The following is a 19,351-nucleotide window of genomic DNA, read 5'->3' as shown; positions in this document are numbered from 1 at the left end:
AGAGTTATCCATATTCAGAGGAGACAGCAGAGAGGGCCGTGACATCAAAGGAGCTAAGAAAGTGGGACTCAAGCTGAGGCCCCAAAGACAAGGCACAGCCACAGCAAGAGTGATGGAGTGAACATTCCAGGGAAGGAGAAAATACAGAATGTGTGGGTATCAGGGGAGGAGACAGGCTAAGGGTTGGAAGCCATGGGAAGCAGGATTGGGGGATAGTGGGCTCTGATTGAAGAGAGCCTGAGAAAGCAAGCAGAAGACAGACAGGGAGCCAGTGTGGCTCCGGGCAGGAGCTGCCTTGAGACCAGTCCTGCAGAGGGGACAGGAGGACAAGGCCCAGGCAGGGAGCCCCGATCCCACAACTATAGTGGCTCCTCCCCTCACACCATCCAGGCCTCCAGTTCTTCCTCCCTCCCAAGGCCATGCTCCTCCCTTGGCCCTCCCAATCATGCCCTGGGCACCCTGGACACGGACCCCACCTCAGAGGCCGACTGGCCTCGCCTCCTTTCCCCTTTCACCCAGCCTCCCAGGGAAAGCTCACTCGGCCCCTGCAGGCCGTTCCTCTTCATGAGAACCCAGTCCAGCCTCGGAAAGGGAGGCCACTCCAGGGGTCAGGCACTCCACTCCTAAGAGAGTTCATCCACGGAGCCACACACAGCGGACTCTCACTCAGGGCCAGCTCCAAGCCCAGCTGTCACCTTCACACCTAACCTGTCTTCCTGTGCAGCCCCGTGCTCCCAGTCACACGGCCTCCTCCTCTTTCTCACCATCATCATGGTCCCCAACACATTTAACAACAACCTAAGAGCACCCATCCCAACACACACGCACGCACACACACACACACACACACACACACACACACACACACACACACACACACACACACACACACACACTCTTACCTGCAGCCCAGTCTCCTCATTTACCAACTTTGGTCAAAGGTTCTAGCTGTGGCCACTGTCCCAACCCAAGTCCAAGCTATTTTGAAAAACACCAAGTTCCCTTTCCTAGAAGTGTTTTGGAAGTGTGATGTTCTAGAGTTGCTTCCACCAAAAACAAGGTGACGCTGGTTTCCACACACTTCGGGAGATGGGCTTTGTGTGCACCCTCACAAGATGCTGGAAGGCAGTTACTGTGTCTTACAGACGAGAAAAGAGAGTCTCAGGTGCAGCACCTTCACGAGGTCACACCTGGTGATGACAGAGCAGGGATCCCAACCCATAGTCATCTGATCCTGGAGCCCAGGCTTCTTCCTCCCACCAGGCCAGGGTCTCTCCCCAGGTTGACAAGCCGGTAATTCATTCAACCCATCACTGTCTCTGCCCTTTCCCTGAGCCTGGCTCCTGATCCTTCAGAGCAGCTGGAAAAACTCGTTCCCTGCTCCTTACCTCTTTTCTAACAGGATCTCTCTGAGGGGCTTGAGGCCTGTCCAAGGTAACGGAGCCCTTCCCACTCTAAATGCTGGGGATGCCTTCCCCACTCAAGACAGGTTCTTTTGAAAGTAAAGGACTCTTTTTGTTGAACCTAACACGTTCCCCTGAAACAGCCACCTCTGAGCCTCTCTTTGCTGCTCCTTCTGCAACATGACCCTACTTCAAACAATGAGAATGTCTTCTTGAAGTCCTGAAACCTGGTCCCATACTTTGGGAGGTCCTGTTGAAACTTTCATCCCTGAATCCCAAACCTCAAGGTTTTTGATTATAAGCACAAAAATATGAAATTTAAATGGACAGCGACAGAGCAGCACTTCGTTAAGCTTCAGTGCCTCTGTGAAACTGAATGTCATGCACCCACTGAAAATGATAGAGATTTCTTTGTGTTGACCAGGGAAGACTCCTCGATGCAGCACTTGGGAAAAGGGTTTTAATACAGCTTGCACGCCCTGAGCCCCCTTATGTAAAAATTCACAGGCTGTAAGTACAGGTCTATGCACAGAATGAGTTTGCTGGGGGTGATTTGCCACATTCCTTATTTCTACATTGTTTGAATTTTTAAGAGATCTATACTTTTTAAGCCAACAAAATAGGCAAGTTATGGTGCTGAAAAATAAGAGCAATATGTGTACATTATTGAATTTTTTCAATTTCCTGAAGAATAAAGAAAAAAATTAAAATCATACATAAGCTCATCACCCAGAAAGAACCCCCTGTTAATATTCTGGAATATTTTCTCTCAAGCATTTGGATACAAGTTTTACATTGTGGAGATAATTTGACAAATATTTTTTGAACACTTGCTATTCACAAAGCATTTTGCAAAACTCACTTTGTATCTAAAGATACAACAGTGAGTGAGACATAAATGGTATACACACCTTCTACAATGTCATTCCGTGCTCAATCTTCACTTATGATTTTATCGAAATGAAGGATCCCCTTCATTGGATATATCAAGTAAAGCGGCATGTCCTGATTCCTTGTTACTGGAACACATGGGCTGTTTTGATATTGTTCAATAATAAATAATATCACATAAAGTTCAGTGGGCATTTGGGAGGAATACGTTCCTGGAAACAGAATTACTCAGCCAAAGGTCATGAGAAATCTTGAATTTTACAATCATTCACTCATTCCTTCTCATGGCAACCATGGTTCATCAGGCAATTGACTACAATAATTATTCAATTCACAGACAGCAAAATGAAGCAAAGACAGATGTTAAGACGTGTCTGAACAAGGCAGAGCCCAAATGGAGCTCCAAATCCCTGAGGGTGGAATCCCCATACGCGGGCAGACTGTGGGGAGGATCGCAGGGACTGGTGGTGATGCTGTCTTAAATCTGCCTCTCTTCTCGTCTTTGCCACCAGGCTCCACAGAGCAGACTCTGGGGCGCATTCCTCAGCCATCAATGGCCTCCAACCTCTCCTCCTCACTTCCTGCACCCCCTCTCCACTCCCAGTCCAGAGAAGACCTGGGACAGGCAGACAGAGGAGGACAATGATGCAGACATCAGAGCAAACACAGCCCTTCTCTCTGGAGGCCCTGCTGGTGGCTTCCAGGCAAGGATGTCGACAGAGGTCGGCCCACCCCCTCCCAGCCTCCCCCATCAGCCTTGCTCTCTAACCCAGAGTTAAACTGAGTGCCTCCTCTCAAGGGAGAGCCCTCAAGAAGACAGCCTGTGAGGCAGGCAGAGCTCTCATCGGGCTCTGAGGTCCAGGGCTGCAGCTTAAGAAGTCATTATGGCCACTTGGCCTGACAGACTGGCCTCCACTGTCCCCACTCTCTCCCCTCACCCAGGTGGCCCACCAGGATCGAGCTTGCAACCTGGCCCGGCCACTTCCCCTGGAACCCTCTGCACAGGCTGCTGGAATGAGGCAAGGGGGTCATTTTTCGCCAGTGCCTGATTCCTGCAACAGGTGGTCCTTGAATGTTGCCATGGAGACCCCTCCCTAGCAAGCCGCCTGGGAAAAACGGAGAAGCTACTGTGACCTTCAGACCTTTGCAGCCAGAGCGGCCAAATGGGGCGGGCCCTCTGGGGGCAATTCCCAGCCTCAGGAATAAGTTAGGATGCAGAGCTACCCTGGGCTCCCCAAGGTTCCTGCCACCAGAGCCCACACCCAGCACTTCTCTCTACTGGGCACCTCTGCGTGTAGGCTCTGAGCCAACTCTAAGCATACTTCCTTTCATCTCACCACACACGGTAGCCTACGAGATGAAGCATGTTTTCTCTATCTTGCTGATAAGGAAACTAAGGCAGAAATTGGTGACGAAATTTCCCCCATGCCATGCAGCTCATAAGCAGTGGGGCTGGGACCAAACCATACCCAGGCCACTGCATGTCCAGCTCTTTCCCCTTCATCACGAGATCTTGCACTACAGAATTCTGTCTATCCCACCCCTCACCTTGAGCAACCGGGCCTTGGACGGGGCTTAGAACAACTTAGATAGGACATCCTGGGGCCTTATGGTAAGACCGTGGACTCTATCCAAGCAACACTGTCAGGTGGCTAAGAGTTCGGGCTTTAAAGCCAGATTATCCGGCTTCAAATTCCTGCTCTACCGTCGCTAGCTGTGTGACCCTGGGCACAAAGTCCAACTTCTCTGTGCCTCAGGTTCCCCATTTGTAAAATGAAGACAATGATGACACCCACCTCTTAGAGGTGTGGTGAGGTTTAAATGAATGACTTGACTACTTCTAAAGCACCAAGAGCAGTGCCTGGCATACATAAATGCTCTCTACATCAATATTGCCTGATGTGATCACTCTTACTCCTCCTGTTGTTTTTTTGTTTCCCACAAGGACCATAGCCCCACTAGAAGCCTGGTGCTGGCCTAGCTGGACCACGCTGAGCAGGGAAGAGCCAGCTGCTCCTGCCCTGCAGAGCCCCAGATGCCGCAGATGCCCTGAGATGATCCTCCCTCTTCCAAAAGTAATGCATCCATCCTTCTCCCTGATCCTTCTTACCAGGAGGAAAGACCCTCCAGTGGCAAATGGCCCTGATTCCCATCTGTTCCTGTGTGGTCTCAACCTGAAAGGAAAACCTCGGTGGTAAAAGATTTTGGAGAAAATCCTCTAAAGCAAAATTACCGAGGAAAAAACAAAAACACACCAGGATTTCTTGAATCCTCTCAGGAAACAAGAATCTGATCCCTAGCGTCTGGGTGTTTGTGATAAACCAAAAGAAACCCTTGGATTTCCTAAAGCTGCAGGAATAAACACCCTGGGCCCCTCTTGGGGTGTTCTGGGGGCTCCTCGAACTTCACAAGCATTTCTCACGGCGCCAGGGATGGGGGGGTGGGAGTGGGGACAGCCACTCCTGGCGCTGGTTCCCCCCACCAAGGGCCAAAATCTACAGTGTGATGGGGAGGCTCAGCGCCCTCTAAGTTCCCTTCCTGCCAGGTCTCCAAACACTGAACACACGCACTCTGTGAATGAGACAAGCCTCGAGGCTGGGGGACTGTATTCCTTAGTTCCTTTGAAATCCTACCCTGGCCAAATCCACAGACCTGAGTGTCCGTATAGTCAAACGGGAGAACCCAGGGAAGGAAGAATTTCCCTGCCCAGCTGCTGCCCCCACAGCAGCAGAGGGGCCCCTACCCCCACCTGCAGGCGGATGGGCTGCATGGAGCGCCCAGAGTCACAAAAGCAGGCTCCCCTCATTCCCTCTGGCTCCCTTCCAATCTGTTCTCCAGGCCACAGCCAGAGTGGTCTTTTCAAGATGCAAATCTGATCATGTCAGTCCCCACTTAAGCCCTTCAATGAACCCCCATCGCTCTTGGAATCAAGACAAAATCTCCTTAACATGGACTTCAAGCTCCCATGTGGCTGCCCCCATGTTCCCTGTTCCGATTGGTGCCCTCAGATGGCAGGGCCTTTGAATTTGCCGTTCCCTCTGCCTACACACTCCCTCCTTCCTCTTTGACTGACTAATTCCTCCCAATTGGTCCAGCCTCCCCACACATGCCCACAGGGCACTCCCTCTGCTCTGCAGCCCCCATCAGGGCGGCAATTTTATATGGATTTGGGGGGTTCCTTGACTGATGTCTCTACCCTCCCATGAGGGTATAAGCTCCCTGTGGACACAGACGGTCAGTTTTTCCTCATTATTGTATCTCCAGGGCCTAACACAGTACATGCACCTGATACCTGAGAGATGTCTCAGTAGGTATTTCTTGAATGCAAGAATAAATTTGAATTAAAACTGACATATTCCAAATAGCATTGGGTTGGGTGGGTTTTCCATGTTTCTCAGCTCCTTGACTCAAAAAAAAGAAAGAAAGAAAGAAAACTGACACTAATTATGAAATACTCTCCCCAAATGGGCATCCACCAAGGAAAGCTTTACACACAGAGAACACTGCTGTTTCACAAACGGTTCCATAGCCCGCAGGTTAAAGGGCTGATTTTTCCTCAGTCCACTTGTTAGAAAAATACCAGCCCCTGGCTTCAGCCACCCTGCTCCTCCACTTTCAACAACCAGCCCTTCTGTCTCAGGGCCTTTGCTCTCCTCCTTCGCACAAAACCCCACAGCTAGCTCAGCCCTCATGTTTTACAGGCCTGAATTCAAATGTCCCTTCCTCTCCACCACCTCCTCGGAGACACTCACTTAGCTCGTCCTCCAGATCTAGACGCGTGTTTAATACAAGGTCCTTTGGTAAAGGCCAGCCTCCCCTGCCAGGCTATGAGAGGCAGAGGCCACATCTGTAAGATATCACCTGTGAGGGTGCCTGGCACACAGTAGGTGTTCACTAAGTAGAAGCCAGAAGAACAATCCTGCCCAAGGAGCCTGGCTGCTGCCCGCACATCGCAGCTGAGGCCTGGCATGTACTCCCATCAGCTCCCAGCCTTCCCCATAGTCCTCAAGCCTCAGCGGATCATGACCCAGAGGCTCCCCCCGCCCAGTGGAGCCCATGGGCCTGGCACTAACTCAAGGACTGGGGCTGCCCTCCACCGAGTGGTGAATCAAGAAACCCCAAAGATGAAAAGTCAGGGGCCCTGCACCAGAGCTGGTCTGCTACACAAGCTGGTTGGCCCAGACTCCTAGACTCCCATCTTGTTTCCTTGGCTTGAGGACTAGTGATATCTATGCTATCACAAGCAAGGGGCTCATTTAAGCCTCATAAGAGCACCTGGCTGTGACATAAAGCATTTAAGTAATGGCTCAAGATCAGCCAGCTGGTAGGTAGGTTGAGAATGTAAGAATTTGAACCCTAGCATGTCTGACTCCAGGGCCCAGGTTTTGTTTTTTAACTTTAATCACTATAAAAAACATATAACAAGATTTGTCATTTAACCATTTTTAAGTGCACAGTTCAGTAATGTTAAGTACACTTGCACTGTTGTACAACAGACCTCCAGAACTTTTCCACTCAATGAAACTGAAACTCTATACCTGTTAAACACAAACTCCCCGTTCCTCCCTCCCCCAGCTCCTGACAACCACTTTTGTCTGAGAATTTGACTACTCTGGGTATCTCAGGTAAGGAGACCTGGCTTATTTCACAACGTCCTCAGGGTTCATCCATGGCATAGCATATGTCAGAATTTCCTTCCTTTTTAAGGCTGAATAATAGTCCATTGCATGTCTACAGGTTTTGTTTATCTAGTCATCCATCAGTGGACACTTGGGTTGCTTCCACTCTATTGTGAATAATCCAGCTATGAACATGGGTGTATAAATATCTTTGAGACCCTGCTCTCAATTCTTTTGGGTATATACCCAGACACGAACTTGCTGGATTATATGGTAATTCTATGTTTAACTTCTTGAGGAATCATCATACTGTTATCCACAGCAATTGCCCTGTTTTAAATTCCCAGAAACAACTCAAAAGGGTTCCAATTTCTCCACATCCTCACTGCCACTAGTCATTTCCTGGTTTTTTATAGTAGCTGCCCTAATGGGTGGGAGGTGATCAGGGCTCAGCAATTAATCCCAACTCCATGGTGTATTCTGTTCTGAGGCCCAAAGTGCACCCCAATTCCTTCACTATTGAGGTCCAGTTTTCTTCTTGCCAATGCCATTCTGCCCCGAAACCACAATGAGAAGCCCACACACAACGAAGAGTAATCCCCACTCACCACAGCTAGAGAAAGACTGTGCACAGCAATGAGGACCCAATACAACCAAAAAAATAAATAAAGTTCAAAAACATTAAAAACAAACGTATCTCTGAGCCTCGAGTCTCAGAGCACCACTTACCAGCTGGCTGTTTTACCCAGGACAGATGGCTCCACCTCTCTGAACCTTCTCCTCATCTACAAAGCAGTGGTTAAGTACAGCTGGGTTTCATTCCCCTTTTCTGGGGGTTCCACCTCCACAAATTCAACCAACCGCAAATCAAAAGTATTTTTTAAAAAATTCCAGAAATTTCCAAAAAGCAACGTCATTTACATTGTATTTACAACTATTTGTATAGTATTTATCTCATATTAGGTATGATAAGTAATCTAGAGATGATTTAAAGTACAGGAGAGGATGTGAGTAGGTGATATGCAGATAGTACACCATTTTATACAAGGGACTTGAGCGTGGGGTATTTTGGTACCTTGGTGGTAGTGGGTGAGTGTATGTACTGGAACCAGTCCCTCAGGATATTGAGGGAAGATTGTAATGTCTTCCTTCCAGGACGGTTATGAGGAGTGAAAGTGGACGTGAGTAAAGCATCTGGGTCGGAGCCGGCACACAAAGTAAGGGCTGTGGATGGTGACCACCAACACCGTCACAACGCCCTCCTTGACGCTCTCCATCTCTGCTCTTTGACCTGGCAAAGGTCCATCCCGCCCCCTCTCCCCAGGACTCTGCCTCCTTTCCACAGTCGCCTCCGCTCCCTCTCCCCCCAGGGACTCCAACCCACCAGCCTCTCTGCAAACACCTCTGAGCGGCTTCCCGCGGAGCTCCCGCACTTGTTCTCTCCCGCAGACTGCCTCACCACCTACTCGCTCACCACCATCTGCTTCCGCCTTCCACTTCTCCCGGGAAACCGTTCTGCCCAGCTTTGCCAGTGACCCCCAATCGCAGCCCCTGAGCGTTCCCTGGCCCTCATCCTCAGACAGACTGGCTGCTCTCCACACAGTTAACCCTCTCCCCCACCCCATCTCCAAACGCCTTCTTCAGTTTGGGCAGTAACCGCGCCGCCCAGGTGGGAATCACAAACGTTGAGTCAGGACCCCGCATTAAATCCAGGATGAAAGCTCTTCTTGTTCCTCCCCAGCTCCCCCCTGGCGGCTCTCCCCTTCCAGCTGCCCTTTGGGCAGTCCTCCTGCCTTCAACAGATGCACTTTCTTCACCAGGAAACCCCAGCACCAATGAGTGTTTCACAGCTCCTCCCACAGCCGAATCACCAAAACGGCCTTTACCTTTAAGACCTGCTGACTCAACAACTCTGGGACAGGCCTGGGAATCTGCATTGACACCAGCTTCCCAGGATATTCTTTTTTTCCATTGATGTCTCTGTCCCACGGCCCTCATGGATTCCACCACTTCCTCAAGAGACCCTCCCAACTGTCTCTCCAGTCTGAACACTCAACAGAGTCACCTTCCCCTATTTCTACCTCTAGGGTTATTTTTTTCACATAGTTTTTATTGGCAATTCAAACAAAAGAGGAGAAGCCAATTTCACGGCTTCTCCTCAAGGATCAGTCACTCTCCCCAACTTTACTCTGCAAGATCATTCTTCCAGGCTTGGCCATGGGGTCACTCATGATGGTCACATTTGCTCTTTCTGCACTCTCAGCCTCAGTCCAGGCCTGCCTCCTCTCATGCCCTGGCCTCTACTGTACCCTCCAAACCCTTTGAGAACTATAGTAGATGCCAGCTGCTGCTATAACAAATTACCACTTAAACATAAGACAAATGTGTTATCTTACAGTTCTGAGGATTAGAAGTCCAAAATCAATCTCTCTGGGTTAAAGTCAAGATGCTCCCAAGGCTGCAATCCCTTCTGGAGGCTTTAGGGGAAAATCCACCCCCTTTCCCTTTTCATCTAGAGGCCGCCTGTATTCTTGGGCTCATGGTCCCTTCACATCAGTCCAATCGCTTGCTTCCATTGTCACATTTCTCCCACTACTGACTCTGACTCTCACTCTCCTGCCTCTCTTTAGGAACACTTGTGATTTTGCTGTATGTGTGCTCAGCTGCTCAGTCATGTCTGATCCTTTGTGACCCTATGTACTGTAGCCCTCCAAGCTCCTCTGTCCATGGGATTCTCCAAGTAAGAATATTGGAGTGGGTTGCCATTTCCTCTTCCATGGGATCTTCCCAACCCAGGGATTGAGTGCACATCTCTTTTGTCTCCAGCATGGGCAGGCAGATTCTTAACCACTGTGCCACCTGGGAAGTCCATGATTTTGTTGAGCCCTCCCAAATAATCTAAAATCATCTCTTATCTAAAGATCTTCAACTTAATCACATCTGCCCAGTTCCTTTGGCCCAGTAAGGTAACATATTCATAGGTTCTAGTGATTAGAATGTGGACCTCTTAGAGGATCATTATTCAGCCTACCACAATGACCATATTTCCTAAAGCAAAGATCAGGATCATGAAATATCCTACCACCAGGTTTTTAAAAAAAATCATTATACACATTTTTTTGAACAACTACAATGCACCAGGAGATGGAAATACAAAGATACAGGAGACACGGTCCCTGCCCTCAGGAAACTCAAAACCCAAGGCACCCATCAAGAAAACCACCTTCTTGAAAAGAAATAAGATTATTCTTCCCTACAGAAGAATTACAATTAATAAATTTAGAAGGAATAAGGGAAATAGAAAAGCAAAATTGGATAGTAATGGTTGCAGGCAACATCCATTAATGGATGCTAAAATTAGTAGGTGAGAATTTGAGGACAAAAAGGATACTACATACTCTCAAAGTATCTCCTTCCAAGTATTTAATAATTGCAAATGTAAAAATAATGTTATAGTGGTTAAACCTGGCAGACACCATCTTAACCAAGAGATCAAGAATAACATCACCAGCAATGAGACAGATCGATGTCACCCACCTCTGATAGGATGCTCTGGGAAGAATACATCACCTTGGTAGCATTCTTGACAAAACAGAAAATACCAAACACAAACTGAAGAGCAGTCTACAAAATAAATAACTAGTTATTTTTATAAATGTCAAGATCATAAAGAACAATGAAAGACTTAGGAATTATCACAGATTGAAGGAGACTAAGGAGAAATGACAATTAAATGCAATGTGGGATCCTGGATTGATCCTGTAATAGAAAAAGACATTGGTGGGAAAACTAACGGAATGCAAATAAAGTCTATACCTGAGCTAACTCTAGTGTACCAATGTTAATTTCTTGGTTTTGATCAGGGAATTATGATTAAGAAAGATGTTAACATTAGGGGAAGCTGGATAAAGGGTGTATGGGAATTCTCTCTACTATTTTTGCAAATTTTCTAAAAGTCTAAAATTGCTTTGTTTTCTTCTTTTGTTTTGTTTTATTTTATTATTTGGATGTTCCAGGTCTTAGCTGTGGCTGGCAGGCTCTTTAGTTGCAGTGCTTGGGTCTAGTTCCCTGACCAGGGATCGAACCCAGGCTCCCTGCATTGAGAGCACAGAATCTTAAGCACTGGACCACAAGAAAAGTCCCTAAGATTGTTTTAAAAATAAAAGTGTTTTTTAAGTTTTTTAAAAGAATAAAAACACAGCAGTGATAGAAAATCCACTGTCAGAAATCACAGTCACCATAACCAACTGGTGGGCTGCCGTCTATGGGGTTGCACAGAATCGGACATGACTGAAGCGACTTAGCAGCAGCTGAACATCAAGATAATGTACTAACACTATTACAAATTATAACCCAATGAATAAAACGATAATCTGCAGTCCATACTATTACAAATAAATAACAAACAGATGGAGAAGCTGAAGTTCTTCCTTACAGTAGAATGCCAGGTAATACTAAATGATGGAGTCAGAAATTTCTCATCAGTGGTACTAAAACTAGTGAATGAAAGTTTGATGAGCAGGATATTTACATGACCCCAAAGTATCTGCTGGCCAATTAATTATTAATAACAAGAGAGAAATAGTAACTTTTGAGCAGAGAAGCCAAGAAGACACCAAATTACCAAGTAATCAAAGCTAAAATCACCAATATTGGGACAAATTGACATCATGTGTCTTCTGACATCACCCACTGAGAAGAGCGCAACATTGCTTGTTTAGCATTCCTGGCAAAAATGTGTAACCTGAATGCAATCATGAGAAAAGAGCAGATGAAGCCAAACTGAGGGGCATTCTACAAAATAACTGGCCAGTATTCTTCCAAAATGTCAAGGTCGAAAAAAAGAAAGGCTAAGGAACTGGTCCAAATTAAAAGAGACTAAAGAACCATGACAAGCAGATGCCCTGTGTGATCCTGGACAGGATTCTGAACCTAGACCAAAAAAAAGAAAGAAACAGCTACGAAAGACATTATTGGTACAATTGATGAAATTCTAACGTGAACCATGGAGTAGATTATAATATTGTACCAATGTTAAATTTTCTGATTTTCATAGCCTTACTGTCCTTAGAAAAATACACACTGAAATATTTAGCAGAAAAAACTTATGCCTCCAATCTACTCTTAAATGGTTCAGGGAAAACAAAGTGTGTGTGTGTGTGTGTGTGTGTGTGTGTGTGTGTGTGTGTGTAACATAAGATAAAGCAAAGTGGGCAAAACACAAACAACTGAGTCTGGATAAGGGATATTCTTTTGTTGCAACTCTTTGGTGTTTGAAATTATAACAAAATTAAAACTTACAATGAACCAAGGAATCTTTTTGGGTGATGGAAATATTTCAAAATTGGGCCATGGTGATGTTTGCACAACTCTGTAGATTTACTGAACATCACTGAATAGTAAAATAATAATATAAAATTTTACACACACACAACCTCTGATGGCTCCCCATTCCCGTGGCCTGTGCCCACCTGTTACTTCAGTCTCCCCTCTCAGAACTCACCTACACAAGCGTTCACCCCATCACCTGAGTCTGCTCCTCACTCTCCTTCCCAAACGTACGGCACTCACCTCTGGATGCCCCAGACTCCCTTGCCCTGGCTTCACCACTCGCCCACCTAATTCCTGCCCAACCTTCAAGGCCCGGTTCAAATCCCACCTCCCCCAGAGCTCCATCTCCTCCTCTACGTCTCACTCCCATCTCCTCATCTCTAACATCCATGGAGTACTTTCTACATGTCAACATTATTCTAACTATCTTACATGCACTATTTCATCTGAAGTCACGGCCCTACAAGGTAAGTGCTCCCATCTTACAGGTAAGGAAATTGAGTCACTCGTGAGCTGGCCGAGTTTTCTCAAGTGGTAGCTGACAAAGCCAGGATTCAAACCAGACCATTCTCACACCCAAGGCTGCCCTGGTCGCCTGCTGTGCTCTGCGTCCTGCATCCCTGTGAGCATCCTTACACATCTGTTCTTTCACAGACAGACCTTTCTCCAGCCTCCAGGCTGCAAGCTCCCGGAGGAGCGGGTCTGTACCCTGGACCTCTGCAGACACTCTGCACACGGCAGGTGCCCAACAGCTGTTTGTCCGCCGCAGGCTGGGATCCAGAAAGAAGAGGAGGGGGTCTCGAGCTCAAAAAGAGGAGCCAATTCTCCACCCCGAGCACATCCCAGCTCCCTGGCTACTGCCCAAGGCCCGGCCGTCATCTGCTCTGGGTAATAAGTATTTGTATGGCGATAATTACAGCATTTGGGAAGAAAATCCCATTAAGCAAGAGCCCTGCCGAGCTGCTAATGCCGGCACAGAACTGGAGGCGGCAACTCCGCCAAGCTCCCGTCTGCTCCCAATAATGTGGGGGCTGCCTGTCCCTGCCTGCTGCCCGTCAGCCAGCCCCCAAAGAGCACGGCCACCCCCACTGGCAGCCTTGGGCAGCCTGGGCCACCACAGCCAGCCTCCTGCCTCAGAGAGGGGGCACCACAGAAGGGGCAGCCCAGTCTCCATGTCCATCAGTGTTCCCTGGGGATCCAGAGCCCCCGGAGTGTGCCTGATGAGAGAGTAGGGCTGTGCCGGGATCCAGCATTGAGTGGTGCCCAAGTTCCTTTCACGGCCCTGCAATTCTCTGTCACCTTAATAACAATAATACTACTACCATTTACTGGGCACTTGCTGTCCGCCAGACCCACTGCAAAGTGCTTCTCCCAGCATCACCACATTCAATCCTCAGGACCAACCCTCTGGAGCAGGTCCTGTCATCACCCCCATCTTACGGGCGAGGAAATGGAAGTCTCCGAAGTCACACTTATCCCAGTTTGCAATTACGTGATTCTTCTCATACTGTGTCACTCATCTCCATCTCCCCTGCTGGACTAAATTCGGAGAGAGAGGGGTGGTTTCAATTTCCAGCACCATGCAGACACTCAAGAGACAGCTATCTGTTGAGTGAGTGAATTAAACCCCATAACCTGCCCACGGTCCCCACAGCTGCTGAATGGCAGAGAGGGGCTAAACAGCTAAGCAATCTGGCCTCAGAGCTGTCCACCCTGCAGAGAGGCCCTGCAGGACACTGACCTGCACCCCAAATCCTAAGGGACATGGGGTGGCCCAGGGAAGGAGCAGTCTGAGAGTCAGAATCCAGCGTACAGCCTGGCCAACACTCAAATGTTTGTCTCCTCCTACACTCTCTCCTGCCCCACCTGAACCCTCAAGCCTTCAGCCTGAGCTTCTCCAGTAATAAAAATAACAATCACCTCGCCTAATGTTTGAATCACAAAGCATTTTCACACATGTAGAGTAAGCGAAGTCTGGTAAAAGCCCAGAGGTAGCAGGTGTCACTCTCCCCAGAGGCAGAAGGGCGGTAGGACACCCTCCATGTGCCAAGTGAGCCTGCAGGTCCTCTATATGCATGCTCTCACTTAATCCTCACCATCGACCCACAGCGGTCACCCCCTTTTACAGATGGGGAAACCGAGTCTCAGGTCCGATGGAGTGGCAGCACCCAGGCAGCACCACCAGTCACTCAGAGCCCAGCAACAAGCCCAGCACATCTGCTACCAGAGACACGAGCCTCACCAGATGCCAAAGTCTCCTGAACACCGTGGCTCTCCAGTCCAGGAGACCAGAGTCCTGCCCAGACAGCCCAGGCCCCAGAGGCAGACAGGGCTCCTATCTGGCCCTCTGAGCCCCCTCACTGCAGCCACCACCCAATCACTATTTGGAATTCCAAATAGGCTCCCAGACAATCAGCCTGAAGGTGCCCTGGGCAGTCTTCCTTGGTCACAACCACCCACCCCCATTGAAGGAGGCTCCAGACACAGGCGGCTAAACTGGGAGAAGGCAAGGGCCTTCCAGGCCTTGGCAACTGGCAGGGAGCTAGGGCAGTGGATGGACTGGCTAGGAGGCAAGGGAACTTATCGAGGAAGGCAGGAATGTAGACCCCCAGGGCCCAAAGAGCAGGGAAAAGTGCTCGACCTGGAGGAAAACAGAAGTCAGCAGGCCTTCCCAGGGCCCTCTCTCCATCCTCAAGCCTCTCTCCTCTCTGCGCCCTACACCCACAAGGAGCATCAGTGGCAAGCCTGGAATACAAATGTCCAAGGTCAAAGGGAGAAGTGGGGTCCATGCACACTGTCTGAAACACTCTAGTCCAAGAGAATTTTTTTAATTAAAAAAAAAAAAAACAAACCCCAACTGAAAGCCAAGGTCCTTGAGTGGAAGGAAAAACAATAGTGGCCATGACAGGGTCCCTCTGAGTCTGGGTCCTACAAAGAGACAAGCTCCCAGGCCTCCTCCACCATACCCCCAACCTTGCCCTGGATTTCAATTGTTCCTCTGCAGTGAATTATTCAGCATCCCTTCCCCACCAGCCCAACCGGCCCACAGACCCTCTGGCTGAACCCATTTCCTCAACAGCTCTGGAGCCTGCTCAGCCTCTTCCCATAAGTCCCTGCAGCAAACCAATTTCTTCCCACATGAGGAGACGGGCTGGACCCCGAGGTATGGAATACATGATCATAAAGTTGCTGGGCTGCACAGGCTGCTGGAGAAACTGCCCGGAGGACAAAAGACAAACGAATGCACAGCTGCGGTCTATAAAAATTTCACAGCCTCGGAAGAAGCCGCTGTTTCGGGCTCTGATACTGCATGACACCCATATTGATTAGACAGAGCATTTGCCACAGTTATTTTGAGTCTGCCCAAGGCCTCTTTTCAGGATGTGCTTTTCCTCTTCAAATGGCTCTTTTGCGGCCTATCTGTTGAAAATGCAGACTCCCTCGGCTTTCATAGCCTTTCCCACTCTGAGAAGTCATGCACATAGCAAGGTTCAGACCTGACAACTCAGTCCTGGGTCCCAACCCTAAAGTCTCTAAAGGAAAAATCCAGATAGAGATAGGCCTTCCTGACCCTTCCCAACCTCAAGTCCCATCACATCCCCCTGGACACGGCATGTTTCAGCCCCGGAGCAAAGCTGGTCCGTTTGCCCAGCAGACTGGGCACACTCACATTTGTAGGCCTTTTGCTCATGCATTCCCTGTCCGGGCCACCTGCCCCTCCCCTTGGCAAAATCTGACCCAATCACTGTGTGTCCCAAGGTACCCTCATAAAACAGTCTCTCCTCTGAGAACCTCCTTCACCTGAGAAAAGGCCTTCTAATCCCAAAGCTTCCCCCATGACCCCACTCTGCTGCCAGAGTTTACAGTTCCGTGTCCCCTTCCCCGTCCTCAACAGTACATCCCTTGAGGGCAGGGGCTTGCTCACTCCCAGCTGGAGCCTCAACACCCAGGGCAGCTACTGGCTCCCTAAATGTTTGCTGACTTCAGTAACAAGACTCTTCTCCTGATCCTATCATAATGAAGATGGCTTTCATTTAGCAGGCCTCACAATGTACCAAGCACTTCCTACACATTATCTTCAGTCCTCACAAGAACCAGAGACCTATGTATCAACAGCCTCCTTTTCCTGATAGAAAACAACAAGGCTCAGAGAAGTTAAGTAATTTGCCCAAGGTCACACAGCAAATGACTGACTTTACACCAGGAAATTTCACTTACATCTCATTCTGATTTGCAAGAATTCAAGAGTTCATAAAAGTTAAAACAGACCTTGTCCTCAAAACTAAAGGAGAGAGAGCAAGAAAGGAGACGACTTCAAGATTCAGACCCAAAAGCAAAGGAGAGGGGCTAAAATTCTCAGACCTAGGCTGCTTCCAGGGTAACAGCTACAGGAGAAATGCCCCAAGGACAAGGAAAAGAAACAGAGAGGAGGTCCAGAGGGAACAGGTGTGGAGGGTGACCCTGCAGCCTTGGGGATCCTCTAGACAGATTTCTGACCTTCTGTTCCTCTCCAGGACCACACAGGATCCCCAAGGAATTTCAGTTTGTTCTAGCCTCTCCTGAAGCAGTATCTTTCCCCAGCATCACAACACACACACACACACACACACACACACACACACTTGCATCAATTCCCATCTAGATTGCATCTAGATTGCAAATTCTCTGAACCCTCCACGGAAATTTTTCAGTCTCAGCCAATGTGCTCATTGCTGACCTTGGTACAGAGTTTGATCCAGGAGACCGTTCTCCCCAGGGTCAGATTTCTGCCTCTGACCAGCTGGGAGTCATGAAAATATGCTCAAAAGTTCTCAAGAGCCACTGCAGGGGCCCAGGAGTGTGAGAAGGAGAAGGCGGGTTTCAAAGGGGCTGGCAGCCTCCTCCCAAGTCCAGTTCAAAAATCTCCCAAGGCAGCCACCTCTACAAGCAGCACAAAGGCCCCGCATGAGACCAAAAATCTACACACACAGCCCATGGACATGGAGATTCTCCCAGCTTCGTGCAAATGACTGAGGTGACCCCACAGATCCCAGGAATTCACACACACACACACATTCTGCAAGAGAATTGGGGAAAACAAATTATATAGGTCTATAAACACACATGCAAGCTAACCACATACACACATGCTAACCACTCACACACTACAAAGCTTAGCCAGTCTAGAAAGGTCTGAGTTTTCTCAAGAATTTACAAGTGGGAGACAAGAGAGGCTAAGAGAAATGTTTTTTTTATGACTTGTCATGGTCAACATCTTTAACCTCATGTCTCCCACTCCTAGTTCCTGACCTCTCAGCATTATTCACGGACTCCTGGTCCAGGTCACATCTACCCCTCTCTGGGTGCTGAATATAACATATCCCAAGCCTCAAACCCCAATTCCTCAAGTCCATTGTCTGGGTTGGGGATGGCTGGATGTGTGGTAGGGGACCATGCCTTCCACCTGCAAGGGAAAAATTCTAAAGGTTCTGGGGCAAACAATGGGGAGCGACGCGGGGAGGGGGGCGGGTGGTGGAGGACTAGAAACTTCAACTCCATCCCCTCCTGCTGCCCATCAGCAACCTGCAAGCCCTCAGAACCCAAAGGCACACCTTCCACTCAGAACACAGACGGAGCCCCATGTGCCCAGAAGGAGCCACGGTGCCTGGTGAGCAGGAGGCACGTCCCTCCTGGGGCCAGCAAGGCTTTCTGGCACCAATTCATAGGCACCCTGGAGACACCAAGTGCTGGCGCAGTGGGAAGGCCTGTGATACTGAACGCAGGGTGCAGGTGTGAGGATGGGAGCCGACAGCCCCACAAGGGCCCTTCGAATCCCAAGAAAGGGAAACAGCAGCGCTCCTGGCTCCTGGCCCCTGGCAGGCACCGACTCCTTTATTCGCTGCAGAGCCCAGGCCCCGACGGTCTTGCCCCCATCTTTGGCCCTGAATAGCGTCGGGGTGGGAAGGCAACCTCCGGGCTGCCCGCGGGCTAAGGATGGGGGCCATACTCACAGGCGCTCCGTGTTCCGCGGGATGTTCTTGGGGACGGCCCGCAGCCCGGTGCCGTGGCAATCCACCGTGGTGCCAGCGCAGGTGCAGAGGGCGGGGCACCCCGTGGCACCTAGGCGCCACGCGGCTGCCCACAGCAGCAGCCAGAGCGCGGGCCGGACGAGCAACGCCGAGGGCCCCCTCGGGGGTGTCAGCGCCATGGTGCCCTCACCGCGTCCCGCTTCCGTGCCAGACGGCGGCAGCCGCTCACCATCCCCGTCCGGGGTGGCCTCCAGGTGCAGTCCCGGGGCAGAGCCACCGAGGAGACCGTGAGCTTGTACGCTGCGCCCTTGCGGGCTGGGTGGCACCTTGCTCCTCCAAGCGCCGGCGCCTGTGCGCGGACGGAGGGAGCGCGCCTTGGGCGGAGGGCGCTCGGCTCCTCTCGGTTTCTCGCTGGCTGCGTCTCCCTCCCTCCCTCCCTCCAGCTCCCAACTGACTGCTGCGAGGAGGAAAATGGGCAGGCCCCGCGCGCGCACGCACCCCGCGCACACACATACACACACACACTCACACCCGCACGCTCGCTCCCACCCGGCAGTCATCCATCAATCGAAAAGCACACAACCAGAGCCAGACTCCTCCCCGCCCTCCCCCCACGCCCCCTCCCCGCCCCCGCCTCCCGACGACCACTCGCCAGCCGCTGCGAGCGGGCTCACAGTTTCAAAGGTGGAACATCCGAGAGCGGGCAGGGGCTGCGGGGGAGTGGGGGGCCCACAGTTGGACCTGTCACGTCCCGACCAGCTCTACACATACACACACACACACACACACACACACACACACACAAGCCGAGGATGCACACACTTGGACGCAGGCACCCGGCACCCGCAGCCGCAGCTGCTGGTCCGAGTTGGGGGAGGGGATCTTCTTTTGCAGCCTGGACCCCTTTCCCCAGGCGACAGCCAAACTTTCCCCGACGGCAGAAACGGCTCTAGGGCCCCACCAGACTTGCTTTTTCAATTCTTGGTGAAAGGACGCTCCCGAGCACCTGACATCGCTGAGTCACCTACATCACTTAGCCTGGTACCCTAAGGATGGAACAGGAGCACCAGGCTGTGTGTGTGGGGATGGGGGGGGTTGG

General features: G+C 50.0%; 1 protein-coding gene across 2 annotated transcripts in view; it reads right to left on the bottom strand.

Moving 5' to 3' along the window:
- SLIT1 (slit guidance ligand 1) overlaps positions 1 to 18,719 on the bottom strand; it is a 165,608-nt gene extending 146,889 nt beyond the window's left edge. The window contains exon 1 of one of the 2 annotated variants that reach the window (XM_043475850.1): positions 18,235 to 18,719. In XM_043475850.1, the coding sequence (XP_043331785.1) occupies positions 18,235 to 18,431 (197 nt within the window). In that variant the 5' untranslated portion in view covers positions 18,432 to 18,719. The remainder of the gene's footprint in view (positions 1 to 18,234) is intronic. The other variant, XM_043475852.1, reaches the window with a different exon arrangement.
- Positions 18,720 to 19,351: the final 632 nt, after the last annotated feature.

This window comes from Cervus canadensis, chromosome 8 (genome assembly GCF_019320065.1).
Source record: "Cervus canadensis isolate Bull #8, Minnesota chromosome 8, ASM1932006v1, whole genome shotgun sequence".
Taxonomy (NCBI): Eukaryota; Metazoa; Chordata; class Mammalia; order Artiodactyla; family Cervidae; genus Cervus; species Cervus canadensis.
This window is presented reverse-complemented; position numbering and strand designations above follow the sequence as displayed.